Source organism: Thalassophryne amazonica, chromosome 7 (assembly GCF_902500255.1).
Source record: "Thalassophryne amazonica chromosome 7, fThaAma1.1, whole genome shotgun sequence".
Lineage (NCBI taxonomy): Eukaryota > Metazoa > Chordata > Actinopteri > Batrachoidiformes > Batrachoididae > Thalassophryne > Thalassophryne amazonica.
In genome coordinates this window covers 12,852,556-12,868,350 of record NC_047109.1, presented here as the reverse complement: position 1 = coordinate 12,868,350, position 15,795 = coordinate 12,852,556, and the positions used below count along the sequence as shown (strand labels likewise).

General features: G+C 44.3%; 1 protein-coding gene across 1 annotated transcript in view; it reads left to right on the top strand.

Annotated features, from left to right (window-relative positions):
* LOC117513634 (neurocalcin-delta A) overlaps positions 1-15,795 on the top strand; it is a 94,348-nt gene that overhangs the window by 73,678 nt on the left and 4,875 nt on the right. Inside the window, exon 3 of the mRNA XM_034173865.1 lies at positions 6,392-6,497. Within this exon, the coding sequence (XP_034029756.1) occupies positions 6,392-6,497 (106 nt within the window). The remainder of the gene's footprint in view (positions 1-6,391; positions 6,498-15,795) is intronic.

The following is a 15,795-nucleotide window of genomic DNA, read 5'->3' as shown; positions in this document are numbered from 1 at the left end:
ACAATTGACAACCTGATCAACTCTATGCGAAGGAGATGTGTTGCACTGCATGAGGCAAATGGTGGTCACACCAGATACTGACTGGTATCCCCCCCCCCCCCCCCCCCCAATAAAACAAAACTGCACCTTTCAGAGTGGCCTTTTATTGTGGACAGTCTAAGGCACACCTGTGCACTAATCATGGTGTCTAATCAGCATCTTGATATGGCACACCTGTGAGGTGGGATGAATTATCTCAGCAAAGGAGAAGTGCTCACTATCACAGATTTAGACTGGTTTGTGAACAATATTTGAGGGAAATGGTGATATTGTGTATGTGGAAAAAGTTTTAGATCTTTGAGTTCATCTCATACAAAATGGGAGCAAAACCAAAAGTGTTGCATTTATATTTTTGTTGAGTGTAGGTCCGCTTTGTAGCCAGTAATGTATGCTTATAGTCTAAGATAGCATCACGCCACGCAAGGTGGAATCCTTCTAATTTTGAACTACGCCATTTCCGTTGTAGACCTCTAGCCTTATGCTTGAGGTCACGCAGGTAATCATTGAACCAAGGTGACTGTGTTTTGGGGGAGCGCGGTTTTAACAAAGGTGGTGCAATCATGTCAAGAGTACTTTTGAGCTCAGTTTAAACTATCCACAAGACTGTCTACTGATTGGTTATTTGCCAAAAGTGAAGCTAAGACATCAGGCAGCCTAGCTTCGAGTTCAGTCTTAGTTGAGGAGTTGATGCATCGCCATATTGATGTATAAGGTTGTTGTTCCACTAAACACGGCAGCAAAACTGTAAACTTAATAAGTGAGTGATCAGAGACCACTGATGTAAGAGGCATGATGTCAATATTTGTGACAGCAATACCACGTGTGAGAACCAAATCCAAGTTATTTACACTAATGTGCGTTGAGTCCCAAATGCATTGCCGAAATCCTAATGCATCCACAATTTCCATAAATGATTTGCAGAGGGGATCAAAAGGCTTATTTATATGATCGTTAAAGTCACCAATGATCAGAATTTTATCTGCACTAGTTGACAAGTTAGAGATGAATGCACCAAATTCATCTAAGAATTCAGAATATGGGCCAGGAGGTTTATATACAGTGACAAAGTAATATGGCTGATTTTTATTCTTTTAACCTTGGCAATGTGTGATATCCGGAGCAGAGAATCAGATGTTCAAACGAGTTATATTTGTGACCCCCACAGCTAATAAGCTAAACTTAAATTTATAAATAAGAGCAACATCCCCGCCTTGCTTTGCATCACGAGGGACGTGACTAAATGTATATGCTGGTGGACAGGCCTCATTTAAGGGGAGGACAGCTGTAGGTTTAAGCCAGGTTTCACATAACCCTTTCATATCTAAGGGATGATAAATAATTAGATCATTAATCAACAATGGATTTTGAGAATAGTGATCTTATGTTAATGAGACCCAGATTAAGGACCTCAGGGGGGTTGACCGTTAAATTGTTTGGGTTTAGGGGTGGTTACAGAGTAGCATATATAAGATGCCTAGAAGTACATTTAGGTTTGAGACATTCCACACAGGTTGTAGGTACATTCCACACAGGTTGTAGGTACATTCCATGCGGGTTGTAGCTAGGGCTGAAACGATTACTCGATTAACTCGAATAATTCAATTACAAAAAATGATCGACGTAAATTCTGTGCCTTGAAGCTTTGTTTAAACGTTGTAGTACATATGCCACACCTGTGTGTGGCACTGTAATGTCCCCAGAAAAACAACAGAAGAAGACTAGAGCATGCGCTCAGGCCGTGTAACAGCTAATAATTTAGCCCTTAAAGCTACCGCTTTCCAATGCGACACAGAGTAAAATAAAGCCTTTTAAGAGAAAGAGGGTCCACAATGATCATCTGAAATAGACTTACTGTGCATTTAAAGCGAAGCAGTGTTAAAAAACACGCGGTCTGCTTGACATGGTGAGTGACTATTGACCCAACGGCCAGGTACCCACAGTCGAAGCCGGCTGCTGTTCAGACTCATACTAAGTGTTTCGCTTTTTCTGGGCAACACACAATGCTTCACAAACACGGTAACTTAAAAAAGAAAAAGAAAAACTTGTAAAATGGTTTTTACAAGTTGGGGGGAAAAAAATGAACAGAAAGCCACATCCCATCTCCATTTCAGCAAAATGTCAAGACTTTGGCACAGGGACATTGCGCCATTAGGGGAGAGCCCTGGACTATTGATGTTGTTTAAAAACGCAAAAGTACTTTTTATCCGATTACTCGATTAATCACCAGAATAATCAATAGAATATTCGATTACCAAAATAATCAATAGCTGCAGCCCTAGTTGTAGCTTTTACTTAATATATGAGAACCATCTTCGTTTTACACATAAATGCTTCAGTTTTGTAGCATTTTCCACAATGTTGGAGGAGCAACCAAAGAGAGTCGAGGCAGCATACGTCACTGTACCTCTCTACTCTGATTGGCTGACACTGTGTGCTTCCCATAATGCTTCACACAAGTCTGGGGAAGCCCCCACTTGTTCTATGGCATCACTGTTGGTCTCAACCGTCACTGCAGAAAGTAGTTCAAGTCCGTCTTTTTTTTTGTTTTGTTTTTTCTAGACAACTCAAATTTTAATCATATTAGTCGTATGTCATATTATGAATCCCCTATTTAAAGGTGATCAGGACTCTTCAACACAGAGCCCTACAGGTGCCCACAACTGCAGAGGGAAGGGCTAAAGAACAACAACTTGTACAGAAAGCCCTCACAGTATGTGGGTACCCACGATGGTCCCTGGACAAAGTGCAGAAGTCCCAGAAAACAAAGAGACCAGATAGACAGGGGACGGAGACAAGAAGAAGAGGAGTGTCTCTCCCTTATTTAGCAGGAGTAGGGGAAACTACAGAGGATCTTCAGACAGCACAAAATCCCAGTTTACTTTAAACCGGTTAACACCTTGAGACAGAAATTAGTTCACCCTAAGGACAGGATCCCTAGTTACAAACAGAGCAATGTAGTGTATTCTATCAGATGTCAGGAAAACTGTAATGAACACTACATAGGTGAGACTAAGCAGCCTTTACACAAAAGGCTATACCAGCACTGCAGAGAGGGCACCAGTGGACAGAGGTGTTAAGGAAGCATTCTTTGTAAAACAGTTGAAACCCAGCCCTAACCGGGGAGGTGGTCTCAGACACGCTTTGTCCCCTGTTTACAATGGGGTACTCAGGTCAAAGCAGTTTCGTTCTTTTGTTCATGGTAATGAGTTATTCACGTCATCAGGAGAGTCGTCAAGGGAGCCACCAGGAGAGACTTCCGTCCCATCATTAGGAGGGACAGCTGCCCTCTCATTAGGAGGGTGCTAACTAGAGCACAATAGGTGCTAATTAGAGCTGTTGTTTAGTGACTAGCCTGTAACAGTCGGCCTCTCGGTAGGAGGGGTCTGGTTAGGTTAAAAACTCCAGCTTTTGTTGGCTTCTGTTTTATTCTTCTCTACAAGAGTCAAGACGGAAGTCAGACTACCAGAGCAAGAATTTTAGCTGTGGAAGCTTCTGCGATTTGAAGCGAAACGTCCTCACGTCAAGCAACCGAGTCCAGTCGAACATTCAAGCTTCTCTACCCTATTTAAAGGCTAATAAATACAATTAGAATGGTTCCAAAGAAAATTATTTTATGCTTTAAATCTTAAAAAGCTCAGTGGCTCTATACTTTTAAGATTACACATTTTTAACATTTTTTGTAGTTAATTCACTTTTTGTTTGTTTCTTCTAAAATGTGCTTGTTTCCGTAATGTAGCAATTCGAAGCTTTGTTTGTGTCACTCCTTTTGTATGTGAAATGCATCTGAAACTGTGTTATATCAAGGTAAAAATAAAAAAGCAATGCAGAGTTTATTTAGGATTTTTGTTGCATCTGGAAACTAATAGCTGAATTTCTTTTTAAAACTGTTGAGTCCATCCAGCAGCCAATCATCCAGTAAATGAATATGATTATTATTTGTAGGAAAGTTAAATGTTGAGGCTATACTCCCCTTGGCCACTTCATTAGGTACATGTCTCGTACCTGGTGGCAAAGATAATAAAATTGTTTCTGTTCCTCTCTTTGCCTATAGTGTTTGCTTATTTATGTATATATTTGTTTTTTTGCACAGTACCTCTGATGTTTTGTACGTATTTGTAATGATCTTGAAATATTTTTTCTTGTTATTGGTTACTTGTGACTTTGGGGTTTATAAATTTAAGATGTTGCGACAGACAGCTGTGTTGTTAACGTGTGTTACGGCGCAATGTTTCAATACTTTTAATGTGAAACGGCAGCTCTGCTGCTGTGTAGTCGGAGGTCCCCAGCAGCTGTCCTGAGCTTGCACATCAGCTTCCGTTCCCTTCAAACCGGCCTGTTTATTGGAGAAGGTGAGACGCAGCTTTCAGTGTTTGCTGCCAAACAGAGAACCACAGAGACACAATAAAGAGTTTGTGATGGTTATGTTTCTCTTCGGATTTTCACCCTAAACATTAAAATGGAATTACGCAACAGTTACTATCCTGGAATACACTCTGTGTTGTAAATAAGCATGAGAGCATAATCCTCATCACGATACAGTATTTCGACATACACAGGCATCACAACCAAACTGTTTTACAGTCAAACTGTCCAAGGTGAAAGCAATACCAGAGAGGAAGTATCTCAAACAGACTCTCATTTGTAAACTGCACATTCTTGACCAGTTCGGGTTTTAGTATATCCCTTCTGACTCGCTTCCACTATTGCCTTAAAATTAGACCCCGACCGATATGGATTTTTTGGGGGGCCAATACAATACCAAAATCGGGTTGTAAAATTGTTGGGGTTTTTTTCAGTAGCGATGTATCTGCAGTTGTATACAGTACATTATGAATGTCAGCGATTGCAAACATTTTATTATCAAACCATTAATTTCAAAGAAATTAATTGAGCTTTCATGTTTCACAGTTTAAACATGAATTTTCATAAAAAACTATAAATATAACCAACAGACATCTGTCACTCTGCCTTCACTCGGGTTGGAATTCACCATGTTGCATCCCTCAGCATTTGCATGAAGCAGGCTTTTTGTCTGTTTTTTACCCTGCCTAGCCACCGGCATGATGTCTCTGTAAAACACACTCTGATTGAAAATGAATGGCAATTGGTCACTTTGCCGCCATCGTTTTTAGTGAATGTGAACAAGGGATGATGGGGTCCCAGCCATGCTTGACAGCATTGTAAACAATTCATATCAGCAAAAATAAAGCAGATACTGATATATTTGTGAAAGACATATTATAGATGTTGGTTATGCTCTACTTAAAACCATCCACGGTGCCAGTTGAGAACTCCACCTATTTTTCTCTTTTTTTTTTTCCTCCTCTACTTTCTGTTTGAGTCAGCTTTATAACTCGCTGGAATAAGCTGCAGATCACTCGGGCAGTGACAACGGGTCAGATTCCGAGCACTAGTAGGAATATGGCTTGGGTGAGTAGGTGGGTTTGTATTGCCCTTGAAAATGCCAATGGGAGCGGAAGTCCAGCTAAATTTTGACATTTCAATGTTGAGTTTTTTCCGCTGATTCAGTATTGCCATAACATCATCTCTTAAGGTTTAAGTTCTCAGTCTTTTCGTTCATCCACACACTGTGTTTTAGAATGTTGTGTGACCTATAATTGCAGAAAAGTGTTTCCGTTGCAGTTTTACAAAATACTGCTTTTTGGAATAACATGAACAGCCACCTCGTGTGAGTGTAAAAACTTATTTGCGATGTTTGCAAGTTTTTTCCAAAATACTCACATTTCCATTTAGCGTATTTTCAATTTGCTACTTCAGACTATGCAATTTGGAGGGTATTGTGAGCCCGCCTGATGTCTGTCTTACAGGTCTTGCTGCTATCAGACTATTGTACTGTACAGCGAAGTATTTCTGTGCGTGCAGCGTGTGCAGTGCCCGTCTGATTCCTTTCATTTAAAAGATGCTTGTGCTGTGTGGTGTCACTGAAGAATGACAACATACACATGCTGTGGACACTCTGAATCATTTGAGGTCTTTGTGACACAGCACAACTGTGATGAGTAAATTAAATAACCCAGAATGTAGTTGCATTCAGTTGGGTCTGCAACAAATTCCTGCTCGGTTTTATCTTTATATCTGTGAAACGAGGCAGTTTTGTGTCTGTGCTGCACGTACTACAGCAGAACATGGTCACCAAAAGACCACAGTGTTCTTTGTGTTCAAATCAAACTGGATTCTCAGCGATCAGTCCGCAGAACACGAGCAGCAACAGGTGTTGAAGTCAAACGCTGCAGAAAGTTTCACTGGAACTCTGACGTCTGCTGTAACATTCCACCTTAAACAGCTGCATGATCACTTTGATCTGATCTGATGTTACATGTGTCCCCTGAAGGCGATCTATAAGATGGTGTCATCTGTGATGAAGATGCCAGAGGACGAATCGACACCTGAGAAGAGGACAGAGAAGATCTTCAGGCAGATGGACACCAACAGAGACGGTAACCTAACCTCACCTCCTGGCAAATTGTTGAACTTGCTTCATTTAGAGCAGAGGTTATGTAAATGCCCCCGCCTGTCCCCCTGATTGCAGGATATCTCAAACAGAAAGACGGCCTTTCATTGTAGAGAAGAGCTGATTATACATTTTGGACATTGTTACCTTATGACATCACAAAGTTCTGACTGCCCTCCTGTGTCAGGTGCCGTTAGTCAGTATGCACTGTCCGACCCCACTTCTAGTCATCCTCATTAAACATCTGAGGAGGAGGTGGTCATCTGGCTCTGCTGTCTCTTTTTTGTATACTAAAACTCAAAAAGATGATCTTTGGGTCAAAGAAGAATTGAGCATATTTTGATAGTGGTGTATATTGTGTTCCTAATTTTTCTTTGATCTTTGTTTTTAGCAACCTTGACTTGAAGGTGTAGTTCCCCCTTTTTTAACCTTTTAAGATGCAGCTCGAGATGTACATGGAGAATGGAGCACACATGTCCTTCTCTGTGTGAGGCAAGCTTGCGCCATGCGCCAGCAAGTGCCATCAGACAGACCCTTATGTAATACTTCTAAGTCATAAAATAAATTACCACTATAATTTTGCTCCTTAGTATTCAAATAAAAGCGACTTCTTTCCCAGTGGTTATGTCCCTTGTGGACTTAGTGGAGCTTGTCCTGTATGCCCGCACCCTTGCAAAAAATCAGGGCCCCCTAGGGTGGAGCAGAGCTGCTGAATTTGGTGGGTGAGTCTCTCTAGCTTCCCTAGGAAAGAAGAATTGGGTGTTGACGCACATTAAAATACAGTAACAAGATGTCATGGTACACTTCCTCTGGTGACCTCATAGATGCCATGGGGTGGCTTTACCATCCCTTTAATGGCAAACATTGTAGCCAAGTCTGCTTAAAATGTGATTAATCTTTTTTACATTGCTTGGGAGGCAGAAGGGTCATATCTTGTAGGGCTTTTTATCGTTTTTATTGTTTGACGTTGTCTGCTCATGGCCTCACAATCATGACGTCATCGCTGTAGTGTAATTCTCCCTCCCACAAACTCCTCGTGGCTTGACTTTAATGTCAGCTTTTAGGCTTTAACGGGCTATAATCATATTGGGCTTGTTGGCTTTAGGCTTCTGTTTGAAGCTGGGGTTGCTTGTTTTCCTCATGAAACCTGGCAGCAATACTGGTCAGCTTGCTGAAGCCAAAAAAACATGACAGACCTCCAATTACAGCTGAAAGTGTCAAACAGGCCCTCAGATATCCTGCTGGGAAGAACTCGGGAGAAAATCTGGACATGTTTCATGAAAACATTTTGCTGGATATTTGCTGGACAGGTAGTCTGACACTCCCACAGATCTGCTGTGTCAGTGGGTGGTATAAACATTAGTTACACTCATAATTTTCCTGAGTACTAACTCAGAAAATCTGAGATTCTATCAAATGCAGCGTAAACTTTGAACTTTGAGTGGACACCACCTTCAAAATGTTAGAATGTTCTGATGAGGACAATAAGTTTTTGGCTTCCCGCTTTTTCCACTTGAGGTCTTCACAGTAGCTCCAATAAGAATCTGCATGTTGGTTTGGCATGTTTCCCATCGGATGCCCTTCCTGGCACAGCTCCACATTACATGGAGAATGGTCAGAGGTGTCTTGAACCAGGAACCTTCTGCTCTGGAAACTAGCAGTGGGGTTATCGCTGCCCTCTGCTGTTGGTTCACAGGAATAACAGTTGGTGATCTGAATTTACCTTCTGTTTTTCCTGCAGTACTGTGTAGGAGAGTAAATATACACACTGGACTTGATGTTCGAGTTTTTTAAGGAATTATATCTAATAATTGTTGGGATAAAGAGACGGCGTATCAGAACTCATTAGAGACACATGTAAATCCTGACTTTTTTCCCAGATTTGAAAAATCTGAAATTCAGTTGGAATTAATGTATTTGTTGGTTAATGAATAAGTGATTTCACTGAAATGTGACAGAACATTAATTTTAACTATGCTGTGTGCTGGCAAAGCAGGATATTATAGGAGTGAGTGAGGTGAGTGAGTGAGCGAGCGAGCCAAAAAAAACAGTTGGATGGATTGTTTTCACTGGGGCAGACATCTCGAGATGATTCATTTTTGGAGAGACAAAAATCAGTGGTAGCAAAATCATAGTACAACCCCAATTCCAGTGGAGTTGGGACATTGTGTAAAATGCAAATAAAAACAGAATACAATGATTTGCAAATCCTCTTCAACCTATATTCAATTGAATACACCACAAAGACAAGATATTTAATGTTCAAACTAATAAACTTTATTGTTTTTGTGCAAATATTTGCTCATTTTGAAATGGATGCCTGCAACACGTTTCAAAAAACCTGGGACAATGGTATGTTTACCACTGTGTTACATCACCTTTCCTTCTAACAACACTCAATAAGTTTTTGCGAACTGAGGACACTAATTGTTGAAGCTTTGTAGATGGAATTTTTTCCCATTCTTGCTTGATGTACGAATTCAGTTGTTCAATAGTCCGGGGTCTCCGTTGCTTTATTTTGCGCTTCATAATGCCTCACACATTTTCACTGGGCGACAGGTCTGGACTGCAGGCAGACCAGTCTAGTACCCGCACTCTTTTACTACAAAGCCACGCTGTTGTAACACATGCAGAATGTGGCTTGGCATTGTCTTACGAAAATAAGCAGGGACGTCCCTGAAAAAGACGTTGCTTGGATGGCAGCATGTGTTGCTCCAAAACCTGGATGTACCTTTCAGCATTGATGGTGCCATCACAGATGTGTAAGTTGCCCATGCCATGGGCACTAACACACCCCCATACCATCACAGATGCTGGATTTTGAACTTTGCACTGGTAACAATCTGGATGGTCTTTTTCCTCTTTTGTTCGGAGGACACAACGTCCATGATTTCCAAAAACAATTTGAAATGTGGACTCATTAGACCACAGCACACTTTTCCACTTTGCGTCTATCCATTTCAAATGAGCTCAGGCCCAGAGAAGGCGGCAGTGTTTCTGCATGTTGTTGATGTATGACTTTCGCTTTGCGTGGAAGAGTTTTAAGTTACACTTGTAGATGTAGCAACGAACTGTGTTAACTGGCAATGGTTTTCTGAAATGTTCCTGAGCCCACGCGGTAAGATTCTTTGCACAATGATGTCGGTTTTTAATGCAGTGCCACCTGAGGGATCGAAGGTCACGGGCATTCAGTGTTGGTTTAGGCCTTGCCGCTTACATGTAGAAAGTTCTCCAGATTGTCTGAATCTTCTGATTATATTATGGACTGTAGATGATGGAATCCCTAAATTCCTTGCAGTTGAACATAGAGAAACATTGTTCTTAAACTGTTGGACTATTTTTTTCACACAGTTGTTCGCACAGTGGTGATCCTCGCCCCATCTTTGCTCGTGAACGGCTGAGCCTTTTGGGGATCCTCCTTTTATACCCAATCATGACACTCATCTGTTTCCAATTAACCTGTGGAAGGTGTTCTTTGAACATTCATCAACTTTCCCAGTCTTTTGTTGTCCCTGTCCCAGCTTTTTTTAAATGTGTTGCAGGTATCCATTTCAAAATGAGCAAATATTTGTACAAAAACAATAAAGTTTATCAGTTTGAACATTAAATATCTTGTCGTTGTGGTGCATTCAGTTGCATATAGGTTGAAGAGGATTTGCAAATCATTGTATTCTGTTTTTATTTACATTTCACACAATGTCCCAACTTCATTGGAATTGGGGTTGTACTTAAAACATGTTTTTGATGTGTTTCTTTAACCTGTAGATATCATCTAAAGGTTAGATTGATGTGATTGATTAATTGTATAAGTAGTTGTTGAATAAATTGTTTGTTCATCTCTGTGGAGATAATTTCCTGTTTAGGTCCAGTGTGAGATCTTCAGTCACTCTCTTTCTGGTTACCAGGTTATGAATGAGTCCAGATTGGGACTGAAAGAACAGTAAATGTAGGGCGTTGTGTTACTGTTGAACAAAAAGTTGGACTGTTGTAAGAAACAAATGATCACCACAACCCTTTGTAATGAAAAAATTCAGAGGCTTGGTCTTGGACGTGGTTATATGATCCCAGTGTGCAGAGGGCATCGGTTTTGTATCAGCACTCTGAAGTCTTTCATTACAAATATAGTGAGCAGATTATCACCACCTGAAGGCAGCTGTTGTCATTGAACGCATCAGCCTGGGTCCCTCTTATGGAGCCATTTGCACCTGAGCTCGGATTTGAACTGCTCACGGGCTGCATCAGTTGAACCCAAAGGACCTTCCCCTCAAACGCTCTACTGAAATGGACGCAAAACTGTGCGAGAGCATGAGAATGAGGGAAAAGGAGAAACAAAAGAGCAGCCACAACACTGCCACCTCTTGGTGAGAAAAGAAAGCAACTGTTAGCTATATAGCAGTTTATAAATACATTACAGCATGTAATGTAAAAGAATTAAAAAAAAAAAAAAAAGAAAGCAAATACGAGGTCTGTTAGAAAAGTATCCGACCTTTTTATTTTTTGCAAAAACGTGATGGATTTAAATCATGTGTGCTTGCATGAGCCAACCTTGAACCTTCGTGCGCATGCGTGAACTTTTTCACGCCTGTCGATTGCATCATTTGCTGGCAAGCGGCCTTTCTGTGAGGACGTGTGTTGTGCTCTCGGCGGATTTTCATTGCAAGGAAAATGGCGGAATGACTGGACCAGCGCTACTGAATCAAATTTTGCCAGAAACTGGGTGACAGTCAGGTGGAAACCATTCGGAAGATTCAGACGGCTTTCAGTGGCTTTTCAGTCGTGTGACTACACAAGAAATTGTGGAAGAGGTGGGCATCATTTTTCGGAGTCCAGCATGTCCTGTGAGACTTCAACACGAAGGTGCTTTTGCTCCGCCGTTAGCAGCTTCGGCACGAATTTCGGCGCCACTGTTTTCATGGCCAAGTCTTCTGTCACAGTGGAATGTGCCAAAAAAGTGCTGATGTCCACCTCTTTTGCAATTTCTCAGATAGTCACACGACGGTCCCACATCACCACAGCGTTCACTTTGGATATGATCTGGTCATTTCAGCATGTTGATGGCCGTCCGGAGCGCGGCTCGCTCTCCACCATTGTGCAGACATCTTTAAACCAGTTGTACCACTCCTTAATCTGTGTGACGCCCATAGGATCATCCCCGAAAGCCGTCTGAATCTTCTGAATGGTTTCCACCTGGCTGTCACCCAGTTTCTGGCAAAATTTGATGCGGCGCTGCTCCAGTCGTTCCGCCATTTTCCTTGCAATGAAAATCCGCCAAGAGCACAACACACATCCTCACACAAAGGCTGCTTGCCAGCAACTAATGTAATCAACAGGCGTGAAAAAGTTCACGCATGCGCACGAAGGTTCAAGGTTGGCTCATGCAAGCACATGTGATTCAAATCCATCAGGTTTTTGCAAAAAATAAGAAGGTCGGATACTTTTCTAACAGACCTCGTATATGTAGAAGGACACTTAGAGTGCACACCTGTTGGGTAACGATGCCATTGATACTTCCACGGACTGTTGGCGAACACACCCCCACCCACCCACCCCCTCCCTATGGTCGAACCTCGGATTCAGGAGGAGCAGTGTGGTTTTCGTCCTGGTCGCGGCACACTGGACCAGCTCTACACGCTCCATCGGGTGCTCGAGGGTTCATGGGAGTTCGCCCAACCAGTCTACATGTGTTTTGTGGATCTGGAGAAGGCGTTCGACCGTGTCCCAGAAGTACGGGGTCCGGGGTCCTTTGCTAAGGGCTATACGGTCCCTGTACGACCACAGCAGGAGCTTGGTTCGCATTGCTGGTAGTAAGTCAAACCTGTTTCCAGTGCATGTTGGCCTCCACCAGGGCTGCCCTTTGTCACCGGCTCTGTTCATTATTTTTATGGACAGAATTTCTAGGCGCAGCCAGGGTGTAGAGGGGGTCTGGTTTGGGAACTACAGAATCTCGTCTCTGCTGTTTGCGGACGATGTGGCTCTGTTGGCTTCGTCAAATCAGGACCTTAAGCGTGCACTGGGACGGTTTGCAGCCGAGTGTGAAGCGTCCGGAATGAAAATCAGCACCTCCAAATCTGAGGCCATGGTTCTCGACCAGAAAAAGGTGCTTTACCCTCTTCAGGTCCGTGGAGTGTCCTTGCCTCAAGTGGAGGAGTTTAAGTATCTCAGGGTCTTGTTCACGAGTGAGGGACGGATGGAGCGTGAGATCGATAGACGGATCGGTGCAGCATCTGCAGTGATGCAGTTGCTGTATCGGACCGTCGTGGTGAAGAGAGAGCTGAGTAGGGGGGCAAGGCTCTCGATTTACCGATCGATCTACGTTCCGATCCTCACCTATGGTCATGAGATTTGGCTCATGACCGAAAGAACGAGATTGCGAGTACAAGCGGCCGAGATGAGTTTCCTCCGCAGGGTGGCTGGGCACTCCCTTAGAGATAGGGTGAGGAGCTCGGAGTCGAGCCGCTGCTCCTCCACATTGAAAGGAGTCAGTTGAGGTGGCTGGGCATCTTTTCCGGATGCCCGCTGGACGCCTCGCTGGAAAGGTGTTCCGGGCACGTCCCATTGGGAGGAGGCCCCGGGGAAGACCGAGGACACGCTGGAGGGACTACATCTCTCGGCTGGCTTGGGAACGCCTTGGGGTTTCCCCGGAGGAGCTGGGGGAGGTGTGTGTGTGGATCGGGAGGTCTGGGCATCTTTGCTTGAGCTGCTGTCCCCCGCGACCCAACTCCGGATAAAGCGGAAGAAAATGGATGGATGAATTTACTGTGCAGCACATGAAGTGTATTGTTTTTTTTGTTTTTGTCGTACGACATTTGGTGCCAGACCACCTTAAATATTTAGTCCATTTTAAGTTTGATTTTTGCACAAATGACAGCGTCTCAATTAACCCTCAATCTGTACAAATTTTAAGTCGTCGTATGCAGTGTCGCTATTCAGCAAACCTCTCATCTGTGAAATTCTCCACTAAAACATCAACATATAAAACATCAACTTTTGTCATAAATTGATGGCATTGTCTGTCAAAATTCTTCTCTGGAGTTGCCCAGGGTGTGAGGCGCGGGCCGGTGTGGGCATACTCACGAGTCCCCGGCTGAACGCCGCTACTTTGGAGTTTGCCCTGGTAGATGAGAGGGTCACCTCTCTGCGCCTTCGGGTGGCAGGGGGGAGCGCTGACTGTTGTTTGTGCATATGCACCGACCAGCAGTTTGGAGTATTCAACCTTCTTGGAGTCCCTGAGCAGAGTCCTGTATGGGACTCCGCTGGGGGACTTCAACGCACATGTGGGCAACGACAGAGACACCTGGAGAGGCGTGATTGGGAGGAACAGCCTCCCCAATCTAAACCCAAATGGTTGTTTGTTATTGGACTTCTGTGCTAATCGTGGACTGTCCATAACAAACACCATGTTTGAACATAAGGATGCTCATAAGTGTACATGGTACCAGAGCACCCTAGGCTGAAGATCAATGATGGATATTGTGATTGTATCATCTGATCTGAGCCCGCATGTTCTGGACACTCGGGTGAAGAGAGGGGCAGAGCTGTCAACCGATCACCATCTGGTGGTCAGTTGGATCAGAAGGTGGGGGAGGACTTTGGACAGACCTGGTAAGCCCAAACAGGTGAATTTGGAACGTCTGTAGGAGCCCACTGTCCAACAGATCTTCAACTCACACCTCCAGCAGAGCTTTCCTAGCATCCCTGTGGAGGTTGGGGGGATTGAATCAGAATGGGCAATGTTCAAAGCTTTCATTGCTGAAGCCGCAGTGGGGAGCTGTGGCCTGAAGGTCTTAGGTGCCTCGAGGGGTGGCCGTGATGGACACCGGTAGTTAGGGAAGCTGCCCAACTGTCCTTCAGAGATATGTTATCTCTGAGGACTCCGGAGGCAGTTGCAAGGCACTGACAGGCCTGAAGGGAGGCAGCCTCTGCTGTGGCGGAGGCAAAGCAGCGCATGTGGGAGGTGTTCAGAGTGGTTCTGTCCTGGTCGTGGAATAACCGACCAGCTCTTCACTCTCTCAAGGATCCTGGAGGGTGCCTGGCAGTATGCCCATCCAGTTGACATGGGTTTTGTGGACTTGGAGAAGGCATATGATCGGGTACCCTGGGAGATACTGTGGGAGGTGCTGCAGGAGTATGGAGTGACGGGGTCCCTTCTCAGGGACATCCAATCTCTGTACTACCAAAGTGAGAGCTGTGTTCAGGTGCTCGGCAGTAAGTTGGACTTGTTGCCGGTGGGGGTTGGCCTCTGCCAGGGCTGTGCCTTGTCACCAATTCTGTTTGTGATGTTCATGGACAGGATATCAAGGTGTACTCGGGGTAGGGGGGGTTGCAGTTTGGTGGATTCAGGGTCTCATTACTGCTTTTTGCAGATGATGTGGTCCTGTTGGCTTCATCAGCCTGTGACCTCCAACACTCAGTGGATCAGTTCACAGCCAAGTGTAAAGCGGCTGGAATGAGGATAAGCACCTCTATTACTAAGGCCATGGTTCTCAGCAGGAAACTGATGGAGTGCCTACTCTGGGTAGGGAATGCGGTCTTGCCCCAAGTGAAGGAGTTAAAGTACCTCGAGGTGTTCACGAGTGAGGGGACACTGGAGCATGAGATTGTCCTGCGAATCGGTGCAGCCAGGGCAGTGTTCACTCTACCGCACTGTTGTGACGAAAAGGCAACTGAGCCAAAAGGCTCATGAGGGTTGGGTCGTGATCGAAAGAACTAGATCTCGGGTACAAGTGGTCGAATTGGGCTTCCTTAAGAGAGTAGCTCTTGTCTCCCTTAGAGATAGGGTGAGAAGCACAGTCATCGATGGGGAGCTCTGAGTAGAATCATTGCTCCTTCGTGTTGAAAGGAGCCAGCTGAGGTGGTTCTGGCATCTGGTAAAGATGCCCCCTGGGCTCCTCCCTAGGGAGGTGTTCCAGGCACGTCCATCTGGGAGGAGACCCTGGGGAAGACCCAGGACTAGGTGGAGAGATTATATCTCCAAACTAGCCTGGGGATCCCCCAGTCAGAGGTGGTTAATGTGGCCAGGGAAAGGGAAGTCTGGGTTCCCCTGCTGGAGCTGTTGTCCCGCAACCCGATCCGGATAAGTGGCTGAAGATGAGTGAGGAGTGAAGGTAGATTACCCAATTTCATTTATGCTTCAAAAGTTTCTTGATGGAAAAATGCGGCACTTGCTTCAGCTGGCTCGTTCGCCTTTCCCTGCGATCGACTCATACACAGAGATCAGGCTGAGGGGGCTGACCCTGCCTCCGCCAACATTTAGGGGGCTGACCCTGCCTCCGCCTGCACTGAGG